The following is a 26,021-nucleotide window of genomic DNA, read 5'->3' as shown; positions in this document are numbered from 1 at the left end:
GAAACTACTACCTTCCCTTTTCTCAAAAAATCCTGCCCTAATATACCTGACACTCCGTTTGGCAGAGACACCGTGTCCGGGCATACGTAGCAGGGGTGCTCCAATGCAATTCCGCCGAGAGAGAAGTGTAACCGGTAGAGTCCACTTATGCCAAGAGGATCCCCCGTTATGCCTACAAATTTGGTTGCCATACCACCAGACGCTTCCAACACCTCGCGGTCCCCCTTCCTTCGAAGCGTGTTAAAACTGCTCTCCTTAAGCAATGTCACCTTTGACCCCGTATCTATCAACAATTCCATACAACAACCATTTAACTTGCAACGCACAACAGGGCATGCCTCGTCGGCCACACAAACTACCACCACCTCATCATCTACTGCTCCCTCCCCACGCTCCTCAGGCTGGGGAGGACTAACTAGTTTTTTGACTCGGTATCTGGAGCCCCGCTGTAGGCTTGCTTAGGGCGTGTCTCGCCTGCTTCTCTTTGTGGCTCCCCACGGCGCACGTTTTGGCAGAACCTGGCGATGTGTCCGCGACCCTGGCAAGCGAAGCATACGATTTCTTCAAAATCTCGCATACCGCGCCTGTAGCTTTGTGGCGGTCTCCGGTTTCCAGCGAATGGGCGCTGTTGAGCGCGCGCTTCAACCTGGCGTTCTACCTGCTGAGTTAGCAGCTGTTCCAAGCGATCTAACCGCTCTGTCAAGAGAGCAACCTCAGGGTTGAGCACCGCTCTCTCTATGACGCGTACTCTCGCTGCGGCTGTCGTTAACGCCTCATTTCGTTCCTCATCCAATGCGGCCTCCACGGCTTGGTCGAAATTGCTCGGCTTGCGCGAGAGCACGAACCGGCGCACGGGGTCTTGCAGACCAGCCACGAACAAAGCGGTCATTTCCTCTTTAAGTATATCCTCCGCGTATTTCTTCCTTAACTGGTCTCCTTCCTCCTCCCTGCTTAACGTATCGCGTGCTAGGCGCTGAAGCCGCGACGCAAATGTTCGCACGTCCTCCCCTACCATCTGTCCGGCGTCACGGAACCTCTGTACCCGCACGTGACGTGGTTCAGTGTCGAAATGCTCAAACGCGAGCTTCTTAAATTCCGCAAATGATTTTGTGGATTTTACTTTTTCGTCTCGCCAGGCAAAATCATGAGCAGCTCCTGCCATCTTACACCTCGCCATTCCCAGCATTTGAGCATCGGACCATCCCCCCATTTTCCCAATCTCTTCTAGCATGGAAAAGAAATCGCAGATTGGAACCCCTGTTTTATCTCCCGTAAACGTCGGAATGACGCTTCCTAATGCCAGCATGCTTGCTCCGAGCGACGGCTGTGGAGTGGGAGCTCCCTCAGATACAGTCATTTTTTTTTTCAAGCCCTCCAGTGCCTCAAGCCTCTCAAATGGGGGTAAAAGTCCCACAATCAGTCCCGTGATTCCCTTTTGATTACAATTTTGAAGTCATGAATGTCACAGCATTCAGAGGACATTTGCTTTTGAGACCCCACTTCTGACACCAGTGTGATGACCCCCATAATGCGCAGGTCCACACGGGACGGAGAAGCAAAGAGACACCGTATGGCTCAGTTTAAACAAACAGGTATATTCAATAATTACACATGGTTAAGGTTATACATCAGAGGCTGGGGCGTCCGAGCTTACGTGCCGACGACTTCATGGGGGCGATGGAGTGGCTCCGGAGTTGGGCTCGAGCGGTTGCTGGCAGAAGCTGCACGCTGACGGGTTTCGGCGCTGAAGGCCCTCTTGGCAAACGATGTCGTCCTGAGCGTGCTTGCAGTAGAATTTCAATAGTCGTCCGTTTCTTCGAGGATGGTTCACAAACCCTTCCTCTAGTGTCGTTCGGCTTGGAAGATGAACAGGAGGCGAGCTTGTAGATGATGACAGCAGAGCATAATTTTACAACAGAACAAACTTTGCACTTCTTTACTCATCGACCGGGCAGGTTAGTGCCTAAGTAGCATCACATTACATGCTAAGCATGGAGCCCCAGCTCAGACTGAACTGCATCCGTTTACATGCGCTTTTAAGCACTTGATTAACAAAGGACTAACCCCCGAATGCAGAAATGTAACTTGGCTCGCGCTTCGACTCAACTTCGGCAAGTCGAGTCGAAGCACCAAGTCGGCTTCAGAACGGCCAAGTTGGGTTTCGTGTTTCATAGATGCTCAACCTGACTTGCTTCGTCAAGTTAAGCGCGTGCTTGAAAGCGAGGGCGCATTGCTCGTCTGCGAACGAGAGTAACGAACAATTTATTACTTTATCGCACATCGCATGGAGAAAAAAGTATATATTTTGCTAAGCGTTCGTAAACGCATACATTTTATGCAAGCTTTTTGGAGAAAGGTGCTAATAGCGGGCGCTAAAAATCAGTGTTCTCCGTCTCTTGACAGGAATCATATTTTCGGCTGGCAACATGCATCACAGCCGCTGTCACGGTTGACGAGAGCAGGAGTCTTTTTTTCCCTGTGCATGCGTTGGGTTTACCGTTTGTAAAAATGTCGCAGACACCTTTGTCTTCCCAAGAAAGCACGCCCCAACACCCCGCTTCACCGTCGAAGAGAAGCAGCTCCTGTCATCGCTTGTGGACAAGTTCAAACACATCATCGAGAACAAGCAGACCGACGTCTCGTCGTTGGCGAAAAAAAATGCAACGTGGTTGGAAATTGCCAAAATATACAATTCCAATCATGGGATTACGCGCCGCGATCATCAACAACTGAAGAAATGTTGGCTGAACTTGAAACAAAAATGGAAAGAAGCAGTCGCTAAAGAAAAGCCGGAGCGCCACAAGACCGGTAAGCGTGCGTTGAAAGTTTTGCGTAACTGGTGCATTTGCGGCATGTTTACATTTCGCTCCCCCGCATGTTTTGTATTCTATGGATGAGTGTGTGTCAGTTCGGTGTACTGAGCGTAACTGCGGTCGTAAGCGCTACGGAGAACATTGTGAGGGGATCTGTGGGACTAGGACACGAAAATAAGCTCGAAGTGATGGTTTTCGCGACCTATATTATTACTTCCTTTATGATTACACGAACAGCGCGGCCGTAATAAAACGCGATAGCATGCGAACAAAATATTTTCCCTGTGTCCTTACTACTGAATGCAGCTAGCATAATACATACTTCTGGCTAAACAGTTTACGGAAGTGCACATTCATCATATGTTCCAAAGGCAGCCAAATAGCAGGTGCTACATATTTGTGTCTGTTTGCGTTTCATTTCCAGCTGTTGGCACGTAGTACGAGTGTACTACGTGCCAACTGTGTTATCAGCGCCAACAGTATTCAAGCAGTGGCATGCACAAAGAGGAGCCGGCCTTTAATGGCTATTGACATGATTTCGAGCAGGTACGAGTAGTAACTCAACGAAAGCGACACCAGCACGGGCTGGCGTATCTGCCGTACTTTTTTTGTTTGTACGGGACTAGTTTAATACAACTAAGAAGATATAGTGGCGGAGCGCGATTTATAGTTGGAACAGTTTGTGAAAAATTGAAAATGGTTTCATCGTCTGATAAAAACACTTCATTGCTGTTTAGGAGGAGGATCACAGCCTGCCTCCATAGACCCCGTGAGCGAGCAGGTTGGGGCCATTGCTAGCCACATCGCCACCAGAATCATCAACGAGTTCGACAGCGATGGGGCATATCAGCCCCCCGTCGAAAGTTTGCCTGTCGTGAGGCTCCTGCAGCCGATGATTGACGGGCCAGATGACATGGAGTTTGACTATGCTGGTAAGGTGTTATGTCTGTGGAATGTGCTGGAATAATAGGGAGGACATTTCCTTCCTTGTTCACATCTTGTGGTGTCGCATGCAGCATGCAATTTCACAATATAACTGCATTTCTGTTACCTGTGAACACCGTCTGCTCGAAACGCTCTGAAAAACCCCAAGCGTCTTGGCTTCCATCTCTTCCTGCCTCGCTTGGATGCACAAAGGGCATGTGTGTGTGTGCAGGGATCCTGAACTGATGCAATAACGAATGCCAATATTCAATGATTACGACTTGTTGTGTAGTGAATGAGGATGCTAAAAGCAAGCACAGTGAGATGAGCTTGAAAACAAAGTGTACAAAAAAGTCAGAAGTGCCTAACGTGGCATGTATGGATAGTGGTGCTGGAGGTGCCCAGGATTTTGCACAACCCAATTTGACGACTACTCGTACGTGTCTTGTACATCTTAGCAAAGAAGTAAACATGCAACCTTAATTTTGTGTCTGTTCTTTAACTGCACCCACTCAGGACATTTTCATGCTGGCACGTCTGCAGTGCTGAAAGTTTTTTTTCACCATGCACCCACTAATTTCTAGCACATTTGTTAACTTTATTTGCAAACGACGTAAACAGTTGGGATTTGTACTTGTACCTCATCTTGATGCTCATTTCTGGCTTTTCTCTTTGCGTTTTACTGTAGTACGCTGCTGTGTACTTTCCTTATCTAGAATGAGCTTTGAAAAATATCTGGGGGTTTAGAAAGTAGCACCATTCATGACAGCATTTTAGCAAACAGGCAGACTGAAACAACTTACATGAAGGCAGCATGAGCACGAACAATGGAACAGAAGTGCTGACAGCGAAGGGGGCATTGCCAGTGCCTTTCTCAAGTCCATTGTGTTGTGATGTAAGCACGTCACAATACTCTCTTGCCAGTTTTACATACTTTATTTCTTTTCAGTGCAAAGCTTGTCGTGAAAAGAAAGGTTCCTGTGCGGGCAGTTGCAGTGCTCATTACAGGAAATGGCATGTCTGTGGTGGTAGAGCACGAGAACACTTGGGCAGTTTTTCATTGTTTTGTAGTGCAGGATAGCAATGTGAAGTCAAACGAAATGACAAGACTGCAAAGTATGTGGAACTAATGAGTTCATTGCATACTAGCAACTTGGATTCATCTTATTTCACATCTCCCTTTGTTTACTACAGATGACTTGCGGGAAGATGCCAGCCACGCAGGCCAATCACAGCCACCAGCTGCTACTGCCAATGAAAGTGGAGCACCTGCAGCAGCTCCAGAAGGAAATGAAGAAATCACCTCGCCAATTGTGCAGCCCTTTTCCTCCACCTGCAACATAGCTCCACTTGCTTCTGGAGTTGCAACGAGGTGCATCCCTGCTGCTGCATTAGCCAGTGGTGACAGCTCCAAGGCTCCAAAGGGGCGGATGGCCCTTTTGGAAAAGACTCTAGATGATGAGAACGAGGTGCGCGCGGGGCTTCTGAGGGAGGAGCACACACTCCGTCTAAAACTCCTCCAGGAAGACCATGACAGCATATTGCATGAACGAGCCACAAAGCACAAGTTTCTTGAGCAAGTTCAAGCGCTTGAGCTCCAGAAGCTAAAAAATGAACTTTTAAAACAAGAAGCAGAGCTAGCAATCCTCCAAATCGAAAAAAAAAATTAAAGAGCAGCAGCTTTGCAAGGCGCTATGCAGCAAGACACCGCAGGGCTGAGTGTATAGCAGGCGTCCTGTATATCCTGCTTGATTCAAATAAACATTACTTATTATTGTTAAATGTGACGAGTCTGAATGTGATGCAATGACACCACTCAATTGCATGTATGCATGCATGAGTTGTTCTAGAAAAAAAAAATTGGAATTGGAAATCTTGGAAATTGAAAAACAAATAAAACTTGAACAGCTTCGTAGGCTGCGACAGGCACCAGAATAAACGGTGCCTATGACTGAATGAAACTGGAATGCTGTGTGAATGCTTGCACAAATATGTGGCAAATCCACATAACTACACTTCATTTGCACATGTAGCGTTTTAAGCACATGACTCGATGGGAACAGACCTACAGCCCCGTCACCACCTTGCATGCAAGTCTGACCAGCTATCGCATAGCAGGAGGCAGGTAGGATGGTTGCGTGGTACTTCTGCTGCTATGGCTATATGGATCTTTGGATGCAAACAGCAATTTATTCATAGAAATACGCATTGCTGTATGCTACAAATATGGCTGCTCTAGGAAGGAAAAACCTCCCCTGGCATTGCTTGCAAAACCAACCAGTAGAGAAAACTGCAGGCCACATTGTTAAAGTTTCCATGTATAAAAAGTCAACAATATTGGCTCACGCAAGTCAACACCACATAAATGCTCAAACGCCAACACCGCTCTCTACTCCTTCCATTATCTTTGCTGTCTCATCTAACCTAAACCCTTGCAGCTAGTGCCTCCTACTCAAGAACCGAAACCCTTAAAAGAATGCGATTCCTCCTATGCCGTCTACAAGGTGGGCCATAGCTTGAGTCAATACAATGCCACAGCCTCCCGCTTTGCTGAAGTAATCTATTGCTTAAAAAATATGGCCACCACATTCCTGGGACAACCCGCACTAGGCATGACAAAAAAAGACTATAAAGAAGCATGCATCAAAAAAACACTTGCTGATGGCACCCACGTTCTGCTATTTCGAACCCCGCCAAACCATGTAACAATTTCAAAACATGCCAGTTCTCGACGAGTGGAATCAGTACAGTTCTAAGAAGGCCGGCTCAAATGCAAAGCCAGATTTAAGCTGTGACAGCCAACCAGTAACTGCAGGTACAAATCAAAAGAACCGCTAGTCCAAGTGTTTGCATGTAAAAGATTTCACTACAACACTTGCGAGCTAGAAGAAGCTACCTAGTCATATCACAAACCATTCATTGAACCCACAAAACAAAACGTTGCAAACACTACTGGGGTCATAAATTATCTTTAAGTGGTCCACCATGACTGCGGCAGCAAGGCGTTCCCAAACATCAGTAGTGCCAGCACACAATGATCTCTACTAACTGTTGGTGTTGCTCATGACGACTCGCTTTATGATCTAGGGTTTGTATTCAGCCATGCAAAGCAAGGCACCTAACAAACACCAGGTGCATTTCGCTCGAGAACAAGGAATATTGAGTGCAACTGCTCGCAGACAGGTTGTGTAGCCTTAGCAACAGTTACAGGAGTTCTATGTACGACCATGACCTTTACACTTGGAAATTAAAAATGCTCACAGGTCACACACTGTAGGTTGGTATGTTTCACCATGACACAACAATGCCTGGAATCCTCTCTGCACATATGCTGCAGTGAACTTCGCTTCTTTCTCTGTGCCAGTTACTGCCCGTTATGCAACTTTGTTGTAAGAGATTGAGCTGGACGAGGCATGTGGATCATGTCAGGAAGCCCATTTCAGACCTAAAGAATCGACCTTTTGCACCATACTATGACAACAACCAACTCCCACTTTGGACAGAGACGAGAGAGAGCGACAATGCACAACAAACCACTCGAGCATCGTTCCTTGAAAAGAAGGCTCCAGTGTGACAGCTGAAGGTTCGACCGTTCAACACCATCTTGAAAGAAAACCAAATGAAAAGAATACACTCATGTTTTTTTTACCTCAATACAGCCAAAAAAAAAAGTGAGAAATTTAATAACTGATTCATAACACACCTCTGTTGGCAAGCCAGAAAACAAAACTTCGCAGTGATCTGGAATTTCATCATTGTAGGCAATCGGGAACGTCTCGTTTTGTTGTAAAAGGGATATTTGAAATTAATGATTGTGCAATGGGTTTTCCGGGCAGAAAGTACAAAGCGCAGAACAGCGTTCACAGACAGTCAACGGTTCCAGCAGCACCAACCCGAAGCACGCGCTTGCCGAGAGCAGTCCCGCTGCCACATGGGCACTTCTTTGTCATTACAATTGTGACATAAAAACAAATTTATACTCAACATATGGAAGACATGCAAGAGCCCAAGCTTGAAGTGCAAGCCGGGTGAAAGTAGGAAAGACGAAGTAGCAGAACTACTTGCTGTGAGGAACCTGAATTCCATGCCGCTACCAAAGCAGCCACACAAATGTTTGCTCTGTGGAAAGGTGCACAAGCCCTGCGACTGCTCCACCTAAGGCCTAACTGTTGTACTTTACCAAATCTGGTAATTTTTCACATGCGTGTAAGCAAAGCCGCCAAGGCAGCAGCTATTAAACAAATGAACTGAGCGCCATTAAGACCCTCAGCACCAGGGTCAACAAGAGCTTTTCTGGTATTCGCCTCCTGCAAGATCAATACAGCGTTCTTGAAAAATAGCATTTGAAATAGAACACTATAGCAAGAAATGCAGAACCTAGAAGTGGAAGAGTAGCAGCTTGTTAATGCAACAAGCTCGCAACTTAAAGCTTCCGAAGCTGAGAAAAAATTCTAGTGTAAAGGGGTGTATTCGCAGTGAAGGTCTGCGGTCGTAGATCAGAGAGCGTCATGATGAGCACACTCTCAGGAGTCACTCAGGATCCCCAGCTGCACTTCGTCGACCTTTTCGTCCCGCCGCTTGAACTGCTGCTAGTCGTTCCCATTGCTCTAACATTTCTTTAGTTCCTGCACAAAAGTTGGGATACGGGTAGCATGAGCAAGTGCGCATTATAAACATGCTTTATTCAAAATGCATGGGACAGTGTTGAGGACTCTGCATTTATTACCTATGTGAAGCTCTTCTGGATGAGCACCCGTCGTGCCTGCATTCCCGACAAGCTGTCGCTGACACCATCAACAGGTGGCAGGTGCTCTGGCCGCCTCGCTGCTATCGTGCTGGTGCGAGCCGGTGGAGCGTCCTGAATGGGAGCGCTTTCAATAGGAGGCTGCGGCTCCTTCATCAAACATGCAAAGTTCTGCACGGCTGCACACGCTGTGATGATCACTGCAGCTTGTTTCGGCTTGTGCTGGAGCCCCATATCCAGACAAGGGAAGCGGCGCTTCCAGACACCGAATGTCCTTTCGACCACATTCCGTGTCTTTATGTGGGCTTTTTGGTACCTGCACGTATAAAGGAATATTGCGTTGATTTAATGCCACAGCTCGAAAGTGTGGTCAAGCTTTGTCACCTTTTTCATGCACTGTCATTGGAAACATATTAACTAACCTTCCTTGCGGTGAATTTGCACAGTGGTTGCGTGGTAATATAGCGCCTAGAATGTAGTGCTACTCTTCAAGGATCATGGAGAACGAAGCTACACTCTTCATGGAGTACAAAGCTACATTATAAAGCAGTACTAAAACAAAATGCTGGGCCTCGATCGCATATTCCGAAGAGACACATTTCGCTATGTGGGACGCCGTAGTGAAAGGCTCCGGAAATTTCTACCACCTGGGGTGCTTCAGCGTGCAACGACGTCGCACAGTACACAGGCCTCCAGCATTTCGCCTCCATCGAAATGTGAACGCCGCGGCCGGGATCGAACCCGCGTCTTTCGGGCAAGTAATCTTGTGACTGTACGTTCGTAGCACCGCGGGGAAATAAATAAAATGACAGCACGTACACGACGCGAACGAATACGAATGAGCTGAACAGTGGTAACTGTTCAGAGAATTTCAATTTTCATTGCTCACCTGCACATTGATGGAGAAATAGCCTTTGCGGTTTCGGTAGACTTCCGCATCTGCGCCACCCCGGCTGTTGATGCGGACATGCGTGCAATCTATGCAGCCGGTCACACCAGGGAATTCACCGATCTCATAAAAGTCCCGCATCAGCTTTCCAAACTGCGAGACGGCTGGAAACTGCACCAGCATCGGGCGCAGGTGCTTGGCAATCAGCAAGGTGACCTTGCCAACTGCGCGGCACACCGTGGGCTGCGAAATCCGCACCAGATCTCCGGTGACGGTTTGGAAAGTACCGGCCCCATAAAACCTCAAAGCCAGGAGTAGCTGCAGCATCCGAGGAACAGGCTGTCCCCTGTTGTCGGGACTTTCACGCAGGGGCACGCACGGCACGCAGGGGCACGCACGGCGTTCTTGGAGAACCGGTAGCGGGCGAGGAACTGCTCGTCGTCGTAGAGCTCCATGGGGTTCCCCCAATCTCGTAACGCTGGCCGTGGGATCTTCGGCAACGAATGGGCCTCAGAAAATACTACGTCCATGGCGTGGCAAGCGAACTCGAACGCAGCTACCCTCCGCGCGACGTCCGATCGGTAGGTGGCCATGTTGGAAAATACAACGAAGTCAGCTTCAAGCAAGCTCCTCAGCCGACTTGAAGTTGGACCGAACTAGGATCGAGCCAAGCCGGTTGCAAGTCGCACTTCAAGCCGAGTTTGGTTTATGAAACACGATGGAGCTCACTTGAGACCGATGGAAGTTAAGTTCGAGCCAAGTTACATTTCTGCATTCGGGGGTAAGGGCGGTCATTTCCAGTGGCCCGCCCAAAGCATCAATTCTCCAATCCAAAATAACATGCGAGATGGGGACCACCCCTTGGGCTGGGCTTAGCCTCGACCCCAGAGTCTGTTAACAATACAAACTAAATAAACAACAAAAACGCCACCACTCTCTCTCAAGTGAGAGTATACACAGGCTCTCTCTTCGGAGCTAATTCACTAGCGCCTGTCTTTCCACATTCTTGGCGAGTACTGCCTGTACGCCATGACAGGTGTCCGTCGCGGCCCTTCTGGGAAGCTGTGGGTGCCTTCCCGGCGATAGCCCACGACAAAGGGGGGGGGGGGGGGGGGAGGGAAAGAATGTCGTCTTCGCGGTTTCGCATAGCGTCGGCTGTGGTACGGCGCGCTCTGGCCCGCTGACAGCTCCCTTGTCCTGGAATGTAACCGGAAATTGGGGAGGACAAAGCCCGTTTCCCCGGTGCGGCGGCGGGACCGGTTTTTCTGGTCGTCACCCAAAGAGCATGGCTGGGCAATTGATGATGCCGCTGTCACGGGTCTCCGTCTACGCCGCGCCGTCGAACGTGGACCCTCGCAGCACACACGGAATGTCACACACATACAAATACACATATGCACACATACAAGCACGCACATGCACATACATAGCCGCCGCGCTGGCTGAGTGGTTATGGCGCTCGGCTGCTGACCCGAAAAACGCGGGCTCGATCCCGGCCACGGTGGTAGAATTTCGATGGAGGCGAAATTGTAGAGGCCCGTGTACTGTGCGATGTCAGTGCGCGTTAAAGAACCCCAGGTGGTCTAAATTTCCGGAGCCCTCCACTACGGCGTCCCTCATAGCCTGAGTTGCTTTGGGACGTTAAACCCAATAAACCAAACCAGACATACACATCCACACACATGCACACATACACGTAAAGACACACATGCACACACATGCAAGCATGCACACGTGCATACTCACACAACGTTTGTGCGACGTTATTCTCAGCGTGTGCAGACTTGCTGTAACGCATGTAGCTGTAGGAAAAGGTTATAGAGTTTAACAAGATCACGCGTGATTCGGCCACATTGATGAAAGCTATTTGCGTCAGCTCCGCCGAATGTTACGCAGAAGGTGGGGCTGACAGTTTGCATTCGTTTGGAATAGAAATCACTTTATTCCGGAGATCGTCGAGACAGACAGGTCTCACCGTATGCCCACATTTCCAATCAGCAGGTGTGTTTTCCCCGCACAGAGGTCTACGGCAGTGCACGTATATAGCCACGCTGGAGACGCATGCGAAGGGTGCAATTACCGTCGTCGCTGACGTGTGCGGACAAATCGATAGACATCCCCGAGAAAGAAAAAGAAAGCTAACGGATTTGAACCGATCTTCAACGAAAACCAGCTGACCGGAGTAGCTCTTAGCCATCGCGGACGCATTCACGTCAGGATGGCTGGGCGGTAGGGCACTTAACACGCACACGGATCGCAAGGGTCCAAGGACGTGCACGGAACACAGTCCACACGGCCCTCGTTACGCTCTCTCCCACCGGTGCTCTTCACAGTTCGAGAAACCGCCGGGCAGATGCAAATGAAGGCCCGCTACTAGCGGTTTCAAAGTATTCCTTCGAGCAGGAGGTAATCGATAAGACATCCTCCTGTATCGAAGCTAACGTCGCTTAATACCCCGTCCCTTCAATTTTTTTTTTTTTGCGACCGGAAGGTCGCAGGTTACGCTCACCTGCCGTACTTTTAGTCTACCAGGACTGGTATATTACTTTCTTGGAGGGAAACTAAAGGGGAATACTAAGTCAGGCTAGACGGATAGGTCTGCGTCACGCGATAGCAAATGTACCATTTTTTTTTTGCCGAAAGCAAGAGTTTTATAAGTCAGAAGATTGCGTAAAAACGAAGTACACATGGCGCCACCGCTTGCGTATTTGTGCAGCTGCTGTTGGTGACGTATTTATGAGCTTCCTCGAGGAACGCTATTCTGCCGTCAATGGGGATTTGCCGTCGAAATAAGAGAAAAGCAGCGCTACGAGAGCAACCAAGAATGCGAACAGTTTAATAATTAAAAGATCGTAGAACAGACGAGGGACACAGGTTAGACACACAAAAAAAAAGAATTCGGCACAGACATATCAGACTGCTTACGTGCGGTAACGCGAAAGCATTACTTCCCGTTGGTGCGTTGTTTAAGCGTAATGTTTGTACATGCATTGAAGTTCTTTTCTACGAGTTTATGTGCATGACACCACCCGAAGCGCTCTGCGAAGAACGGTTGCATCACAATTTTCATGCGAAAGTCGGGGAAGGTGCACAATTGAAGGTGCGTATGTCGTCGCTTCAAATCCCTGTCGCAAGATAGCCTCAAACTTCACTAGGCCGTGTAAGCTATATATGCAACGAGAAATCGTATGACACCACCCGGAACGCTGTAAGACAAACGGTTGCGTGACAAATTTGGTACGAATGTCACCACATGGATGGCGTCACATGGAGGTTGGCCAGTGGCGAGTGGATTGTCACGTGGTGACTGCAGCTCGGGGAGCAGGAAAACATCGAAAAGGGCTTCCAAACGAAACTCCCGATTTGGGCCGACATGCGCCCGCAAAGAACTAAATGACTCGGCAGTGGCGTAGACACAAGCGTGCTCGGCGGTCGTCGAAAAGAAATGTCGGCCCCTCTCGGCTGCGCTCAATTTAGAGCCGACAACGAACTTTCAAGACACGGCGAGCAAAGTATCCACAACTGTCTGGAACAACGTCGAGTCGGCTCCGCCTGGGCGCGATCAATCGAGATAAATCTGGACGCGTCTTGCATCACAAGCGAAGCGATAAGGCCGCATGCCGCCAGCTTTGAAGAATGAAACAAACATCAAACAAAACAAACATCAACATTAGCTTTGCGCATACTAAGGCTTTCGGCGCACATGTACAACTTCTTGCCGTGCGCGGCGCCGCGGAGATGCTGTGACACCGTCGCGGGCTACTTCGTAGTCAAGCTCTCCAAGTCGACTCACGATTTTGTACGGGCCAAAGTATATCGCCGTAAAAGCTTTTCACTCTGTCCGCGGCGGCGAATGGGACTTGTCTCCCGAACCGGACGACTTGATTGCCTCCAGTACTGTACGAAGCCTTTTTGAGGTGCTAATCAAAGTTCGAGGCGAAGACAACGACGGCATCTAAATATACTAGACAAATGTGCCACTGCGGGCCTGCCGGCACCGTATCCATTACTCGCTGAAACGTCGCTGGTGCGGAACAGAGACGATATGGCGTCACCTTGAACTCGAAGAGGCCATCCGGAGTGACGAATACGGTATTCTCACGATGCCTTTCATCAACCTCAATTTGCCAGTAGCCGCTCTTGAGGTCCATCAATGAGAAATGCTTGGCATTGCAGAGCCGGTCCAGTGTGCCGTCGATGCGGGGGAGGAGGTAGACATCCTTCTTCATTATGTCTTTGCTCTCTCTTTAGGATAGCGCTTGATATTCAAAGTGATTTCCACGTCTGGTCACCGAAAAAAAGAAACTGGTCGCGGACTGATCAGAGTGCAGGATTTACCGCTTTACTCATTGCAGTAAGAACGCGAATTGTTTCGATATACCGCGGAGCACATATAGCGAAAATATTTTATAGTTTATGGGGGTTTAACGTCCCAAAGCGATTCATGCTATGAGGGACGCCTTAGTGAAGGGCTCCGGAAATTTCGACCACCTGGGGTTCTTTAACGTGCACTGGCATCGCACAGTACACGGGCCTCTGGAACTTCGCCTTCATCGAAATTCGACCGCCGCGTCCGGAATCGAACCCGCGTATTTCGGGCCAGCAGCCGAGCGCCATAACCACCGAGCCACCGCGGCATAACCACCCACAAAAGTTATGTGCTGGGAACACCGTTTCCACCTGCCTCATTTCGTACGATAACCCTTTTAAACGCCTGCTCTTTACACGAAATGAGCTGCCAGTCTGGAAAGTCTCGGGCAACAGCAGTGTTTCCTTGCTCGCCGACGTTATTGTCGGCACACAAAACGATCCAAGTGACTTCCACACACTGGGGCTGACGAATGAGAAAATAAGGTAATGAACATAGGGAAAAGTCGAACGGGTGTTGGGGAGAGAAGTGATATTCGACAGTACTAACCGCGTTCCTATACTGTGATCTGTTTACGCAAAGAGTCAGCTGCGCGCCCCTCAGGATCATCTTCACATTAGTGTTCCTTTATATTCTTATACTCGTCCGCTGCTCTACCAACGCGTATAAGGTACAGGAACACTAATGTGAAGATAGTCCCGAGGGGCGCGCCCCTGCCGCTGGGCAGGTGCAGGGCAGGGTTAATTGGAGAGACATGGGAGAGGCCTTTGCCCTGCAGTGGGTGTAGTCTGGCTCATAATGATGATGATGATGATGATGAAATGCTTATACAGGAACACTACTTCACATACGCAGATAACGCCCCCTGCGGACGTAGATCACAGCAGTGGATGAAGGATAGCTCTATTCCGAAACTCTCTGTTGTTGGCCGCAGCCTACGGTTTTTATCAACCACAGTCCTCCTCTACAGCCTCTCCTATTCTTTCCAGAGCTTTTGAACGCGAGAGCGTTAGTACCCCCCAGTAGGAAAAAAACTGTCCGACGTCGGCGACCGTTTGAAGCCCCGCAGCCGGAGCCGCTCCAACAACACAGGTGGACCACCTGGGTCACGTGACCTTTTGGCGTCATCAGAACCTGTTCACTTGATTGTGAACAAACTGACCACCATAGCAGGTAACAGTTAAATGAATGGTTGTTCGCTCGGGAAGAGCCATCTGGTTCTCACAAGCCCCACTGGTGGCAGCACCTGCCATCGCAGGGCAGTGGCGCGTCGCTTAACCACTGCGTCTCTGCGCTAGGAGGTATGAAGACTCCCAGGGAATATGACTGTAAAGTCGAGAATTACCGATTCCGCACATATGGGCATTAACCCATTAACGCCGTGGCGTAATACCCTTAAGGCGGAGCTTAAGTGTACCCTCCAGTTTTTTCACTGCAGTTGCTCTGCATATGGTAACGACACAAGCGGGAAATAAGTGTTCACATGAGTTCATCGATTCTGGCACTCAAAAGTTAATAACCAGGGGTCCCGGATGCGCGAAACGTTGTATTGAGAGCTTCGGCACAACTGCGGCCATCTGAGAATTCTTAAACGGGCAGCGAAATCATCACCAGTGTGCGAGTGTTCTTGCGTTCTGCCTCCACTCATACGCGGCCGCAGTGGCCAGGTATCAAACCTGTGATGATGGTGATTAAAAGTTTACTACACCCAAAGAATAGAGCCAACCAATGCGGCCTCCAATGCGTGCTGGACGATCCAGCGCTGTTGGGCTGGATCGGGGGTGCGCACGAGGGACTCCCAAGTGGCAGGTGTTTGCGAGCCGCCTGTATAACTGTGATACAACAACATCTTGTGAAGTAGTGTGGCAGTCTAGTAACAGTCTTTTCAACCGTGGGGAGAGTAAGGTCGTATATGGTTTGGTGTATAGCCAAGGATGGCGTTCTTCTGCTGAGCAGCAGAACGCCACAGCCCTCGTGATACAGGTTCGTGCGTCGCTGTGTTTGCAGGAGGTGGGGAGGGGGGGGGGGGGGTGAATCCAAGTGGCGCCTCTCGAGGTCCCCCTTAAGTTCCGGAGCCATTGAGGCGGTGTTTCCGCTGCCCTCCGCATCCAGTACCAACAATGGCGGTCGGGATGGAATCAGCTTGGACCCATCGTTACTCTGTACTGAAAGCTCTGAGCAGCTGACGCCGCTGAAAGCGACGCTTTCCGTCAATTACCAGTGCGCTACCATTGGTTAAGCACCGATAACAATGACACAACCTGGTGCCTGCCGTCGCTGTTTACGAGCAAGCGCTGTAAACTAGCGTGTTTTATAAAGATACAAAGAAAGAGAGCCAGAACAAGGCAGAAATGACAAGTTGTTCTCAAACAACTTCGCGCTTGAAGAGCTGCTTCGTATCCGAGTGTTGCTGTAGTCGGTTTGCCACAAGCTCAGCTAAAATAGAACGCGAGAGATTATTATCGTTATTTATACCTTATTTGAATTCTTAAGCTTAGCTGCTCCAAAGCATTTACTGCATCTAATATGTTATGACCGGCATGTTTATTGCCTACCTTCCGAAGAAGAACAGCTGTGAATCACTGCAGCGCTTGTGTTGTGTGGTCAACGATCTTGTTACCTGGCTCTATCTTTGGCTGACTCGCTGCTGCATGTGTACAAGTGCTGTAGGTATAGACCAGGACAATTTAGCATAAAATGTGTGTATGGCCAAAGTGACGACAGTCATCTCTTTTTCATCTTTGAGAATTCGCAGTTCAAGGCAAGACTGCCGACTCACGAGGTTGCTTATAATAGTCTAGAAATCCCCGCAGGGTTTTGGCAGGCAAAAGATGCAGCGACGACAGTTTCGCTGGCGTTCCAGGTGCTTGTTAGCACCGTGCTGGTGCCCCTTAATGCACAGACGGTTGTTCGTTTTTGTTGTGAAAAATACGTCGCTGTGGTGGAAAATAATTATACACGAAAACGGATAACAGTGCGTTGGATTACTTGATAAGTAAGCCAGATTTCATGACTATCTAGTGAACATCGAGCATCTGCCTTATCTTTGGGGTCTGCGCCAGACCTTGCGGAAGAAGACAGACTGCTGCAGATGCCACACAGATCACTTCACTCCGAAAACATTCGCATCAGTAAACCGAGATGGGTTGTTTCTTTATTTGTCTTTTTTCTACACGCTCGAAAAATCTTTCACAAGGAACGTGTACCACAGTGACAAGAGATCTAATTTTACCTGGACGTTTCCGATCATTTTAATAAGAAAGCTGTGTGCGTGCTTTGTGCGATGGCGACCTCACCCACTTTTATATCAAGAAAGCATAGACCCTAGCTCCAATGAACGTCACAGAGCTTTTGCTCGAAAAAAAAAATTCCCAACGGTTTTCAACCCACCCTTGAGCTCAGAGTGGGGCCAGGACCCTCCGAATGATGAAAACATTCTTCAAGTGGCACTATTTTGAACAAGGACTTTTGTCTGGGCTAGACGGTGCATAGCTATAATTGACGGAAACCACAGCGTGTTACTTCTTGTCATCGTTCTTTGCGCACTGTGGTTTCCGTCAGTTGACATTATTTCAACCAGTGGTCGTGTCCAAAATCAACGACACAGGCTCTAAATATGCTCATAACTGAAGATTTTTTAGCAAGACTACCAAAATGGTGCAATGAGATGGAACGCGTGCAGACAGTCTGTCGGTATCTTTCTTCAACGTAACAGTTTTTACCCTTAATTCTCATCCCTTTCCGGTCAGACGTTGCATAATCTATCCATCGTCTTGAGAACTACGCTGCATTATCGTTCTCCAAAAACCGGTAGACGTGTTCCGCACGAAATGCGATCACTCGAGCTCTTAAATTTGGCAGCTGGTTACAGTGGATGGCGTAGGCGTTAACTGCCGCGCATTCCGTGAAAACGCTCCGTGGATGCAGATTCGGCCGTGTGGAGCTAGTGGCTTCCAAAGCCCACGTTCAGTTTCAAAGTTTCAAAGTTTATTCAGAAATAATTACAAATGTTACGTTTATAAAGAAGGTTACAAAAAGGAGTCCCAAAGTTTGGCACTGTAGTGGGACCTCTATGCATACGCAAAAAAGGACAAATAGCAACATGAAGCAGCATTGCATATCAATACAAACTTGTTAGCGATATTTAAAGAATACAATATTATGAAGTGTAAACAACAAATGCATTAAAAAGTGAAGTTTCGATGAGAGAGCAAGACCAGATAGATATGGTGTGGATTAAAACAGCTTCCTGATCAAGAGTAAAGAATGAACGAGCGGAGTTTACGCTTAAATGACGATACAGATGACACTGTTTTAATGCTATGAGGCAATGAATTCCATAGTTTTATTAAAGAAAACCCGACAGTCTGCATTCCACAGTTAGTTCGAACTTTTTGTAGGGCGAAATTAATGTGGAATGCAAATCTAGTAGGGTTACGGTTGAGCAGTTCTTGGGTGCGTATGTACCGTAGAAGGTTATGGTTATTTAACAAAAGATAAGGAAATATGTCAAGGCTAAATTTAAAGGCGAACGTATACTGGCCCGTATTTTGCGGCACGAGAACAAGCATCGAAAGTTGCTTACGAACTTGACAAAGGGTCCCGGGCCATGCGACCAGTAGCACCGACATGCGACCAGTAGCACCCGGGCGTAGCGTTTCACGTCCGCATCCGAACACCGGCGCGTGCAGAGTGAGCCAGCAGCATGCGAACGCCGCCGGCATCGGCGCAGCAGCTGCAGCTGTTTCAGCACATGTGCAAACAAATTACGACGCCCTGGCGTGATGCTGCTCGCTCCTCGGCAGCTCTCGAAGCTAGAGACGGAAACAAAATAGGAATGCATCGGGTCTCCGCATGCAAGACTAGGTCCTGCTTAACGAGATAGAGATAGGTAAAGAACATCTGCAGCGAAAGAAAGCTATATCAATAAAGAGTTGGCTGTGGAGATATGACGCTCTACAACTGAGCACAAGGTCATGGGTGCGAGTGCACTCTCACCGGTCGCATTTTGAAGAAGAGGAAGTGCAGAAACGCCTGTGTATTGAGAGTTCCACGCAATCTGACGCTTTTATCGAATTAAATAAACTTTTCCAGGGGTCAATTTTTTACAATCGGTCATTTTGAAGAAACGAGTTGAGCGAAATCGCGAAGAAAAATTTTACGGACAGTGTTTCCGGTCGCAGTACCGCTCAAAACAGAAAAAAAAATGTTCAGGTTTTTTTTTTTCACCGAGTGATACTCCTAATAGAATTTAGTTCCTCGTATGAACACGAGCTATCCTCCTCTGATTCAGACTCGGTAACTGGTATACGTAATCCGAGTCGGAAGAGCTATCGCTCTCACCACCTGAAGAGAAGATGGAGAGCAGTAACACTCCGTTAGTGTCGGTTATAAAAAACCAAGCACAGTGCCAATCAAGATAACATTCAACTTTTGAGCACCTCCACAAGACCGGACAGCACAGGACGATAAACCGAAGCCACACAGGCACGTCATTGTAAACCGCACGAAGAGCTAAAAATCCAGTTTACTTCTCTTTGTCTCTGTAAGAAGGTTGCACTAACAGTTCTTATAACACTTCTTGCAAGTTGTAGGAGCTGGCAGCCCCTCCCGGTGAGTTTTCAGTATAGCGTGAACTTTCAAGTAGAATATCGCCGGCGTACACGTCGCGAAAATCCTGCGGAACGGAAATCCGCTGCCGTATATGTCCGGCAAAAACCCTCAAAAGGATAAAGATCACCGAGGCGGCAGAGAACATCACCGAGGAGGTGTAGGCAAGCTTTTAGCAGGTGTTTTGTACGCAACCTTTATTACTGCTCTAAACTTGCGCACTTCTCTCCGACTTTCCTCCTGTCTTTTTTACGACGCCCCCCTCCCCCTCCTCCACGGCCGACGTTTAGGTGCGGACCACAAGTTAGAAGTTACGCTTACGCTGATACTATATGCGCACCTTTCTTATTCATTTAGATAAAAAAAACCCAACCTAACTTAACTTACGCCCTCCGCTATCCGCCGTGAATCTCGCTGTCGCCGTTATTCGGCGTGGTAGCCTTTCGCCCTCAGGCCAAAGTAAACCTGACACAGGCGATCCAGGAAGGTATATTTCACCGGAGAGAACAAAAAGTCAGCTATTCTTCGTTCATTTTCTTTCATTATTTGAATGGGGGACAAGGTGACCGCGCGAGGTTATAAAGGGTTAACGCTTCATTAATCGTGTGAAGTAACGCCTCGTCCGGGGAGGAGATTGTAGCATGGTGTTACCGTAGCAGCAGCCGTTCCAGCACGTGACGGGATTCTGTGGCTTGCTTCCGATATTTGCATAGCTTCGCAATGGCGGCGCGGACCGCGTAAGGCGGCTATGCGAAATAACTGAGCTTTGGAACGCTTTGACAGCTTTGACAGCAACGTGCGTGCGTGCGTGCGTGCGTGCGTGCGTGCGTGCGTGCGTGTGTGCGTGCGTGTGTGTGTGTGTGTGTGTGTGTGTGTGTGTGTGTGTGTGTGTGTGTGTGTGTGTGTGTGTGTGTGTGTGTGTGTGTGTGTGTGTGTGTGTGTGTGTGTGTGTGTGTGTGTGTGTGTGTGTGTGTGTGTGTGTGTGTGTGTGTGTGTGTGTGTGTGTGTGTGTGTGTGTGTGTGTGTGTGTGTGTGTGTGTGTGTGTGTGTGTGTGTCATCGTCATTATCACTAACTTTATTTCCACACTGTGGGGCTGACACCGCTGCTTTAGACGGCAGCCAGGATATCGTAGGCGCTGGCAGCGTCCTCGGCCAGTTGCATGATATTTGCTTGAGTCTCCGGGTAGGAGCTGACTAGGTAGGTGTCCCGCTGGTCCTTAGACGACTTTATCGATAATGCCTCAGAGGGAGTCCGAGGGCATTCCCATATTATATAGTCGAGCGTGGCCCTATCTTTACATCTTTCACACTTTTCTGAGAATTGTTCTGAGGTGGGAATCCCGAGAGAAAAGGATGTTCCATCATATAGACAGTCAGGAAGGTGTCTCATTTGTAACCGACCTAGACATAAGGCTGAAGATTGTCGCTTTAAGCCATAACAGCTTTACTGCGTCTATTGCTGGAAAACAGGGCATGATGTAAGCTCCTGCTCCAAGAAGCACGAAAACCAGAAGCAATCGTCTTGTTTATTTATTCATTTATTACAGATACCTGCAGCGCCCGAAGGCATTATTGCAGGCATTATTGTTCAGCCACAGAGTGTTGCGCCTGAAACGGTGTCCACAACAGCAGATAAGCTTGAACCAGCTGAGGATAAAGTGGTGGTCGGACTTGTCCGGAAAAAAAGCCTGCAGACGCACAGCACATGCCTGTCCTAGAGGGAGAGCTCCGTGGCCTACCCGTACGTGTTTTACGGGACGCGGAGAGCAATAGTTTCTGACTCTGCTCTCCCCGGATCGAGATCTACGGTGTTCCTTGTTGATGGCAGTAGTCTGGAAGTTCCCGAGGCAGGAGTCTATATCGATTCCCCTTATTTCACTGGCTCGGCCCTGGTAAAGTGCATGGAGACACCACTGTACGATGTCATAATTGGAAATATACCTGAGGCCGGTGAGCCGTCAAATCCTGATATTAATTAGAAGAAGTCGGAGGGCGTTGCTAAATTATTGTCCTGGCATAGTCAATGACGAGGTTGCCAGTGAAAATGGTGAGGGCGAAGGCCCAAAAGTGGTGTTGGCTGGAAAGGAAGTTTCTGGACGAAGGAGGGAAAATACTGCTTTAAGCGTTCGTACCATGAGGTTCACCAAGGAAATGCTAGAAACAGAGCAGAGACGATGAGTCATTGAAGGCGTGTTGGGTGAAAGTAGGAAAGGCGTTCCATGGCGAGCGCGGCACATCGCACTCGTATTCTGTTGAAAAGGGTTTGCTGTGTCGCCTCGTATCATCTCGCCTCTGGCAGAGAGGTTCGACAGGTAGTACTTCCCAAGTCTTGCCGATCACAAGTGTTAAGGCTTGCTTGCCCACGATAGCCCGATGACGGGGCATCAGGGAATTAAGAAGATTACAGATCGAGTTCTGCAAGAATTCTATTGGCCAGGAGTGCAGGAGGAGATTAAGAGATATGTCAAGTCGTGCGACTCCTGCCAAAGGACGCGCCCGAAAGGCAAAGTAGGGAAATCTTCGTTGGGACGCATGCCTCTTATCGACACTCCATTTGATCGGGTCGCTGTCGATATTGTCGGTCCGCTGTCGCCCACATCGGTGAAAGGGAATATATATGTTCTCTCGTCGATTTTGCCGCGCGGTATCCCGACGCCGTGGCTCTGCCAAAGATAAGATTCAGCGACCGTGGCAGAAGGTTTGGTGGAGATGTTTTCACGAATAGGTTTTCCGGGAGAGATCCTTTGTGACCAGGGCTGCTGTTTCACTTCCGAAATGATGAGGGAGCTCAGTAATCTCTTGGCGGTGAAACATCTCAGCACGACCCCTTACCATCCAATGTGCAATGGGATGGTGGAGAAATTTAACGGCACACTCAAGTAGATGCTGCGGAAGCTCAGTCAGGAGCAGCCAAAACGTAGGATCATTATATCGCTCCACTTCTGTTCGCATACAGAAAGGTGCCGCAGGCAAGTCTCGGGTTTTCTCCGTTTGAGTTGATATTTGGACGACATGTGCGAGGAACACTCGCAGTCCTGAGAGAGCTCTGTACAAGGGAAGAGCTGGGAGAAGACACGAAGGCGACATATGGTTACGTTCTCGATCTAAGAGAACGTCTCGAGCAAACTGTGAGAGCGGCGCATCAAAATTCGTTGCGTGCCCAACAGTCTCAGAAGAGATATCATGACAGGAACAGGAAGAAGCGGCATTTAAGGGTCGGAGATCGTGCCCTCATTCTTTTGCCGAGTAGCCACAATAAACTACTAATGCAGTGGAAAGGTCCATTTGTGGTTTGTGGAAAAAAGAACGACGTGGATTATTTAATCGACTTGGGCCACACTAAGAAGCTATTCCACATCAAAATGCTCAAACGGTACGAAGAGCGTGCGTCCCAAGAGACCATGCAGGTGTCTTCTTTTCACGTAATCGAAGAAGTTGACAGGATAAGAAAACGTAGGCGCTGATTACATGAGTGGTTTATGCTCAATGTTCAGTGCTGCTAATAATAATAATAATAATAATAATAATAATAATAATAATAATAATAATAATAATAATAATAATAATAATAATAATAATAATAATAATAATAACAATAATAATAATAGGTTTTTGGGGAAAGGTAGGTAGGTAGGTAGGAAAAACTTTATTGAAAATGCCGGCAACCGACGGTTTGACGCGTCGTGACGTTGGCCAAGCGTCGACCCGGGGTTATGCCCTCCTCTGCACTACCCCCGTTCGGCCCGTTTGTGGTGGGTCGTGAGGCTTGTGCTTTTCGAGCGCACCCCGGGCCTGCTGGACGGCCCATAGTTGAATGTCCTTGTCTGCAGACTGCACTGCACTTTGAAGTTCGGGCGGGTATATCCTGGAGGTAGCCTCGGTCGGGAACCTGGCACAGTCCCACATGATGTACCATTGGTCCGCCGGACCAGCTGCACAAACATTGCACACATCGCTCGGATAGAGTTCTGGGTGAAGTACGTGTAGCACTGCCGGGGCGAGGAGTGGAAATGGCGCAGTATCTGTCTCATATATCTTTGGACACCTGAACCGCGCCGTAAGGGAAGGGATAAAAAAGGGAGTGAAAGAAGAAAGCAAGAATAGGTGCCGTAGTGGAGGGCTCCGGAATAATTTCGACCACCTGGGGATATTTAACGTGCACTGACATCGCACACCACACGGGCGCCTTAGCGTTTTTCCTCCATAAAAACGCAGCCGCCGCAGTCGGGTTCGAACGCGGGAACTCCGGATCAATAGACGAGCGCCCTAACCACAGAGCCACCGCGGCGGGGCTGCTGCTATCTGGTGTGTTTGCAATGGTCGCCTGTGCAAAAGTAGTCCAGGGGCCAGATTACGCAACTGTGGCAAATTCTGTCACAAGTTATTGACAGTGACGTCAAAGTGACGACACGATGAGACGTCACCACGTGACGCAACGAGGAATCAGCCAATTACAGCAGGGCGGCGCCCCGAGAGCATTCGAGGGGCCGTCTGCTAAATTTTTTGTAAAAAGAAATAATAAATAGCAACAATGAAAATAACTAATATTTTATTTTGCCATAACATTGTTAAAGTCCGAAAATATTAAGCAAAACAAAAAGTGTTCGAAGTTGCGCTAATAAATTGGCTGGTGGGTAACTTTTGCTGTCGCGGGGATGCGCTGACGGCGGTAAAACGTCAAGCCGCTTTGCACGAAAGCAGCCGATTCTACGCCGTGTTTATTGTTTGTTACGCGGCGTCTGAAGTCAAGATACTGTGCGGTTGACCTAAGTACGCAGAAAAAATTTCAACGAATGCAGTGAAGGCTACGTGCCTACCGAGCGAACTTGCAAGAAGCGCTTGGTACGAAATCGACGAAGACAACTTGTTGAAGTGTGTTTTTCGCCTCTTCCGATCGATGACAAAAATGCCAAAAGGTGAGGTGTTGCAGTGTGCCCGCTGCCTCGAGAAATCCCGGCTGGGGTCGCCATTTGCCCGGCAAATAAGTCCTCGGGCTATGTTATCGGCGGCCTCATTTCCGGGATTGCCAGAGTGAGCCGGCACCCACACGAGCTCAATACGCCTATCGGGATTTAGGGTGCACATTCTCAATATCTGCCACGCGGGGGGATGGACGCGTCCGCGGGCGAAGTTAAGAACGGCTGTTTTGGAATCGCTAAGTATATAAGCCGCATTGGTTTGGGCAATGGCTATTGCTATAGCTGCTTCCTCTGCTTCTTCCGGGGTACAAGGGGGGTCTATGAAATGGGTAAATGGGGGGGCTGCTGGATGGTAAGCCACAGCTACTGAACGGTCTGGACCACATGCGGCGTCCACCCAGCGCACATCCTCTGAAGTGCCATATTCTTTATGAAGAGCTTTGGCTCGCGCGACGCGGCGGGATTGATTGTATTCAGGGTGGACATTCTTAGGAAGGGGTTTCAGGATAAGCGCGGTGTGTATGGCGCGAGGGAGAGAGATGAAGTCTGTCGTGTGGGCCGGTATGCGAATTCCCAGAGAATCCAGTATATATCGTCCGGTTTCCGTGCCAGCCAGACGAAGGTACTGTGTGTAGCGATGTGCATCTATAAGTTCTTGTATAGTGTTGTGCATTCCTAATTTGAAGAGCCTGTCCGTGCTAGTGCTCTTTGGTAGGTTTAGCGCTGCTTTGGTAGCCATGCGGATTAGAGCATTGATCTTGTCTTTATCCGCACAGGAGAGGTTCAGGTAAGGAGTGGCGTAAAGAATGCGGCTAAGCACAAAGGCATGCAGCACCTTGAGATTGTCTGCTTCGTCTAGACCGGCTCGTGAATGTGAAACCCTTCTAAGAAGATGGATGACGGAGTAAGTGGACTGTTTTAGTGCTTTCAGGGTAAGGTTGTTTTCCCCCGTGTCCTGTAAGTGCAGGCCAAGAATGCGGAGGGTAGGTGTTTGCGGTATGGGAGTGTCATGCAGGTAGATCATGATGGGGGAGGTAGGGACGCGCCGCGGGCGGATTATGAGAAGTGCCGATGAGAGGTGCACAAAGGATCCTCAGAGGATTTGTGAACGCGGTGCGTCGACAGTGGTGCGTCGGACAGCGGAGCGCTGTTTCTAAAATTTCATTGAAAATTGGTTTTCGGGGAAAGTAAATGACGCAGTATACCTGTTTGACATGTCTACCAATACGTCCAGCTATGTACAAAGCGCGTAGTGGGCTAGTGGTAGTAGTGCTATTAGTAGCAGTGTTTATTCGGAAATAAAAAGAAATATATAAATCAAAAGGAAGGAAAAGATTTTTGCTTGCCTCGTCGTCTGCCATCACTACGGTGGCACCTGATCTGGGCAGCGGAAATAAAGGATAGCAGGCAGAATGGAGAAATGAAATAAAAGAGGTGAGGGGACAGGAAGAGACGATAGGGGGGAGGTAGCATATACAAATATACTATTTACACAATAATACATATATACAGGCTGCACGCGTAACCGCGTTTTTTTTTTAATTTGCACTCTACGACGTAAATAATGTACGCTTTGTCGTACCACCTACCTTGTACAGACCGCCCCGGCATATCATTCACAGCTTTTGAAAGACAAAACCTCTATCGAATAATCAGAAACACCTCGTGATTTAGTTACACACCCAGGCCTTCGACTTTTTCTTTTTTTTTAATATTAACAACTGCATTAAAAAAAGAGGCTGGTCAGTTGAG

The 26,021-nt window shown here is 48.6% G+C and overlaps 2 protein-coding genes across 2 annotated transcripts in view; one reads left to right on the top strand and one right to left on the bottom strand.

Moving 5' to 3' along the window:
• The window catches only part of LOC144129941 (uncharacterized), a 41,128-nt gene extending 35,595 nt beyond the window's left edge, over positions 1 to 5,533 (top strand). Inside the window, exons 2-3 of the mRNA XM_077663997.1 lie at positions 3,551 to 3,745; positions 4,932 to 5,533. Coding sequence (XP_077520123.1) covers positions 3,551 to 3,745; positions 4,932 to 5,407 — 671 coding nt within the window. The 3' untranslated portion in view covers positions 5,408 to 5,533. The remainder of the gene's footprint in view (positions 1 to 3,550; positions 3,746 to 4,931) is intronic.
• Positions 1 to 18,399, bottom strand: part of LOC144128923 (scavenger receptor class B member 1-like) — an 81,783-nt gene extending 63,384 nt beyond the window's left edge. Inside the window, exon 1 of the mRNA XM_077662727.1 lies at positions 18,325 to 18,399. The gene's annotated coding sequence lies outside the window, so the exon portion shown is untranslated. The remainder of the gene's footprint in view (positions 1 to 18,324) is intronic.
• Positions 18,400 to 26,021: the final 7,622 nt, after the last annotated feature.

The sequence above is a fragment of the Amblyomma americanum genome, chromosome 4 (assembly GCF_052857255.1).
Source record: "Amblyomma americanum isolate KBUSLIRL-KWMA chromosome 4, ASM5285725v1, whole genome shotgun sequence".
Classification (NCBI taxonomy): Eukaryota; Metazoa; Arthropoda; class Arachnida; order Ixodida; family Ixodidae; genus Amblyomma; species Amblyomma americanum.
This window is presented reverse-complemented; position numbering and strand designations above follow the sequence as displayed.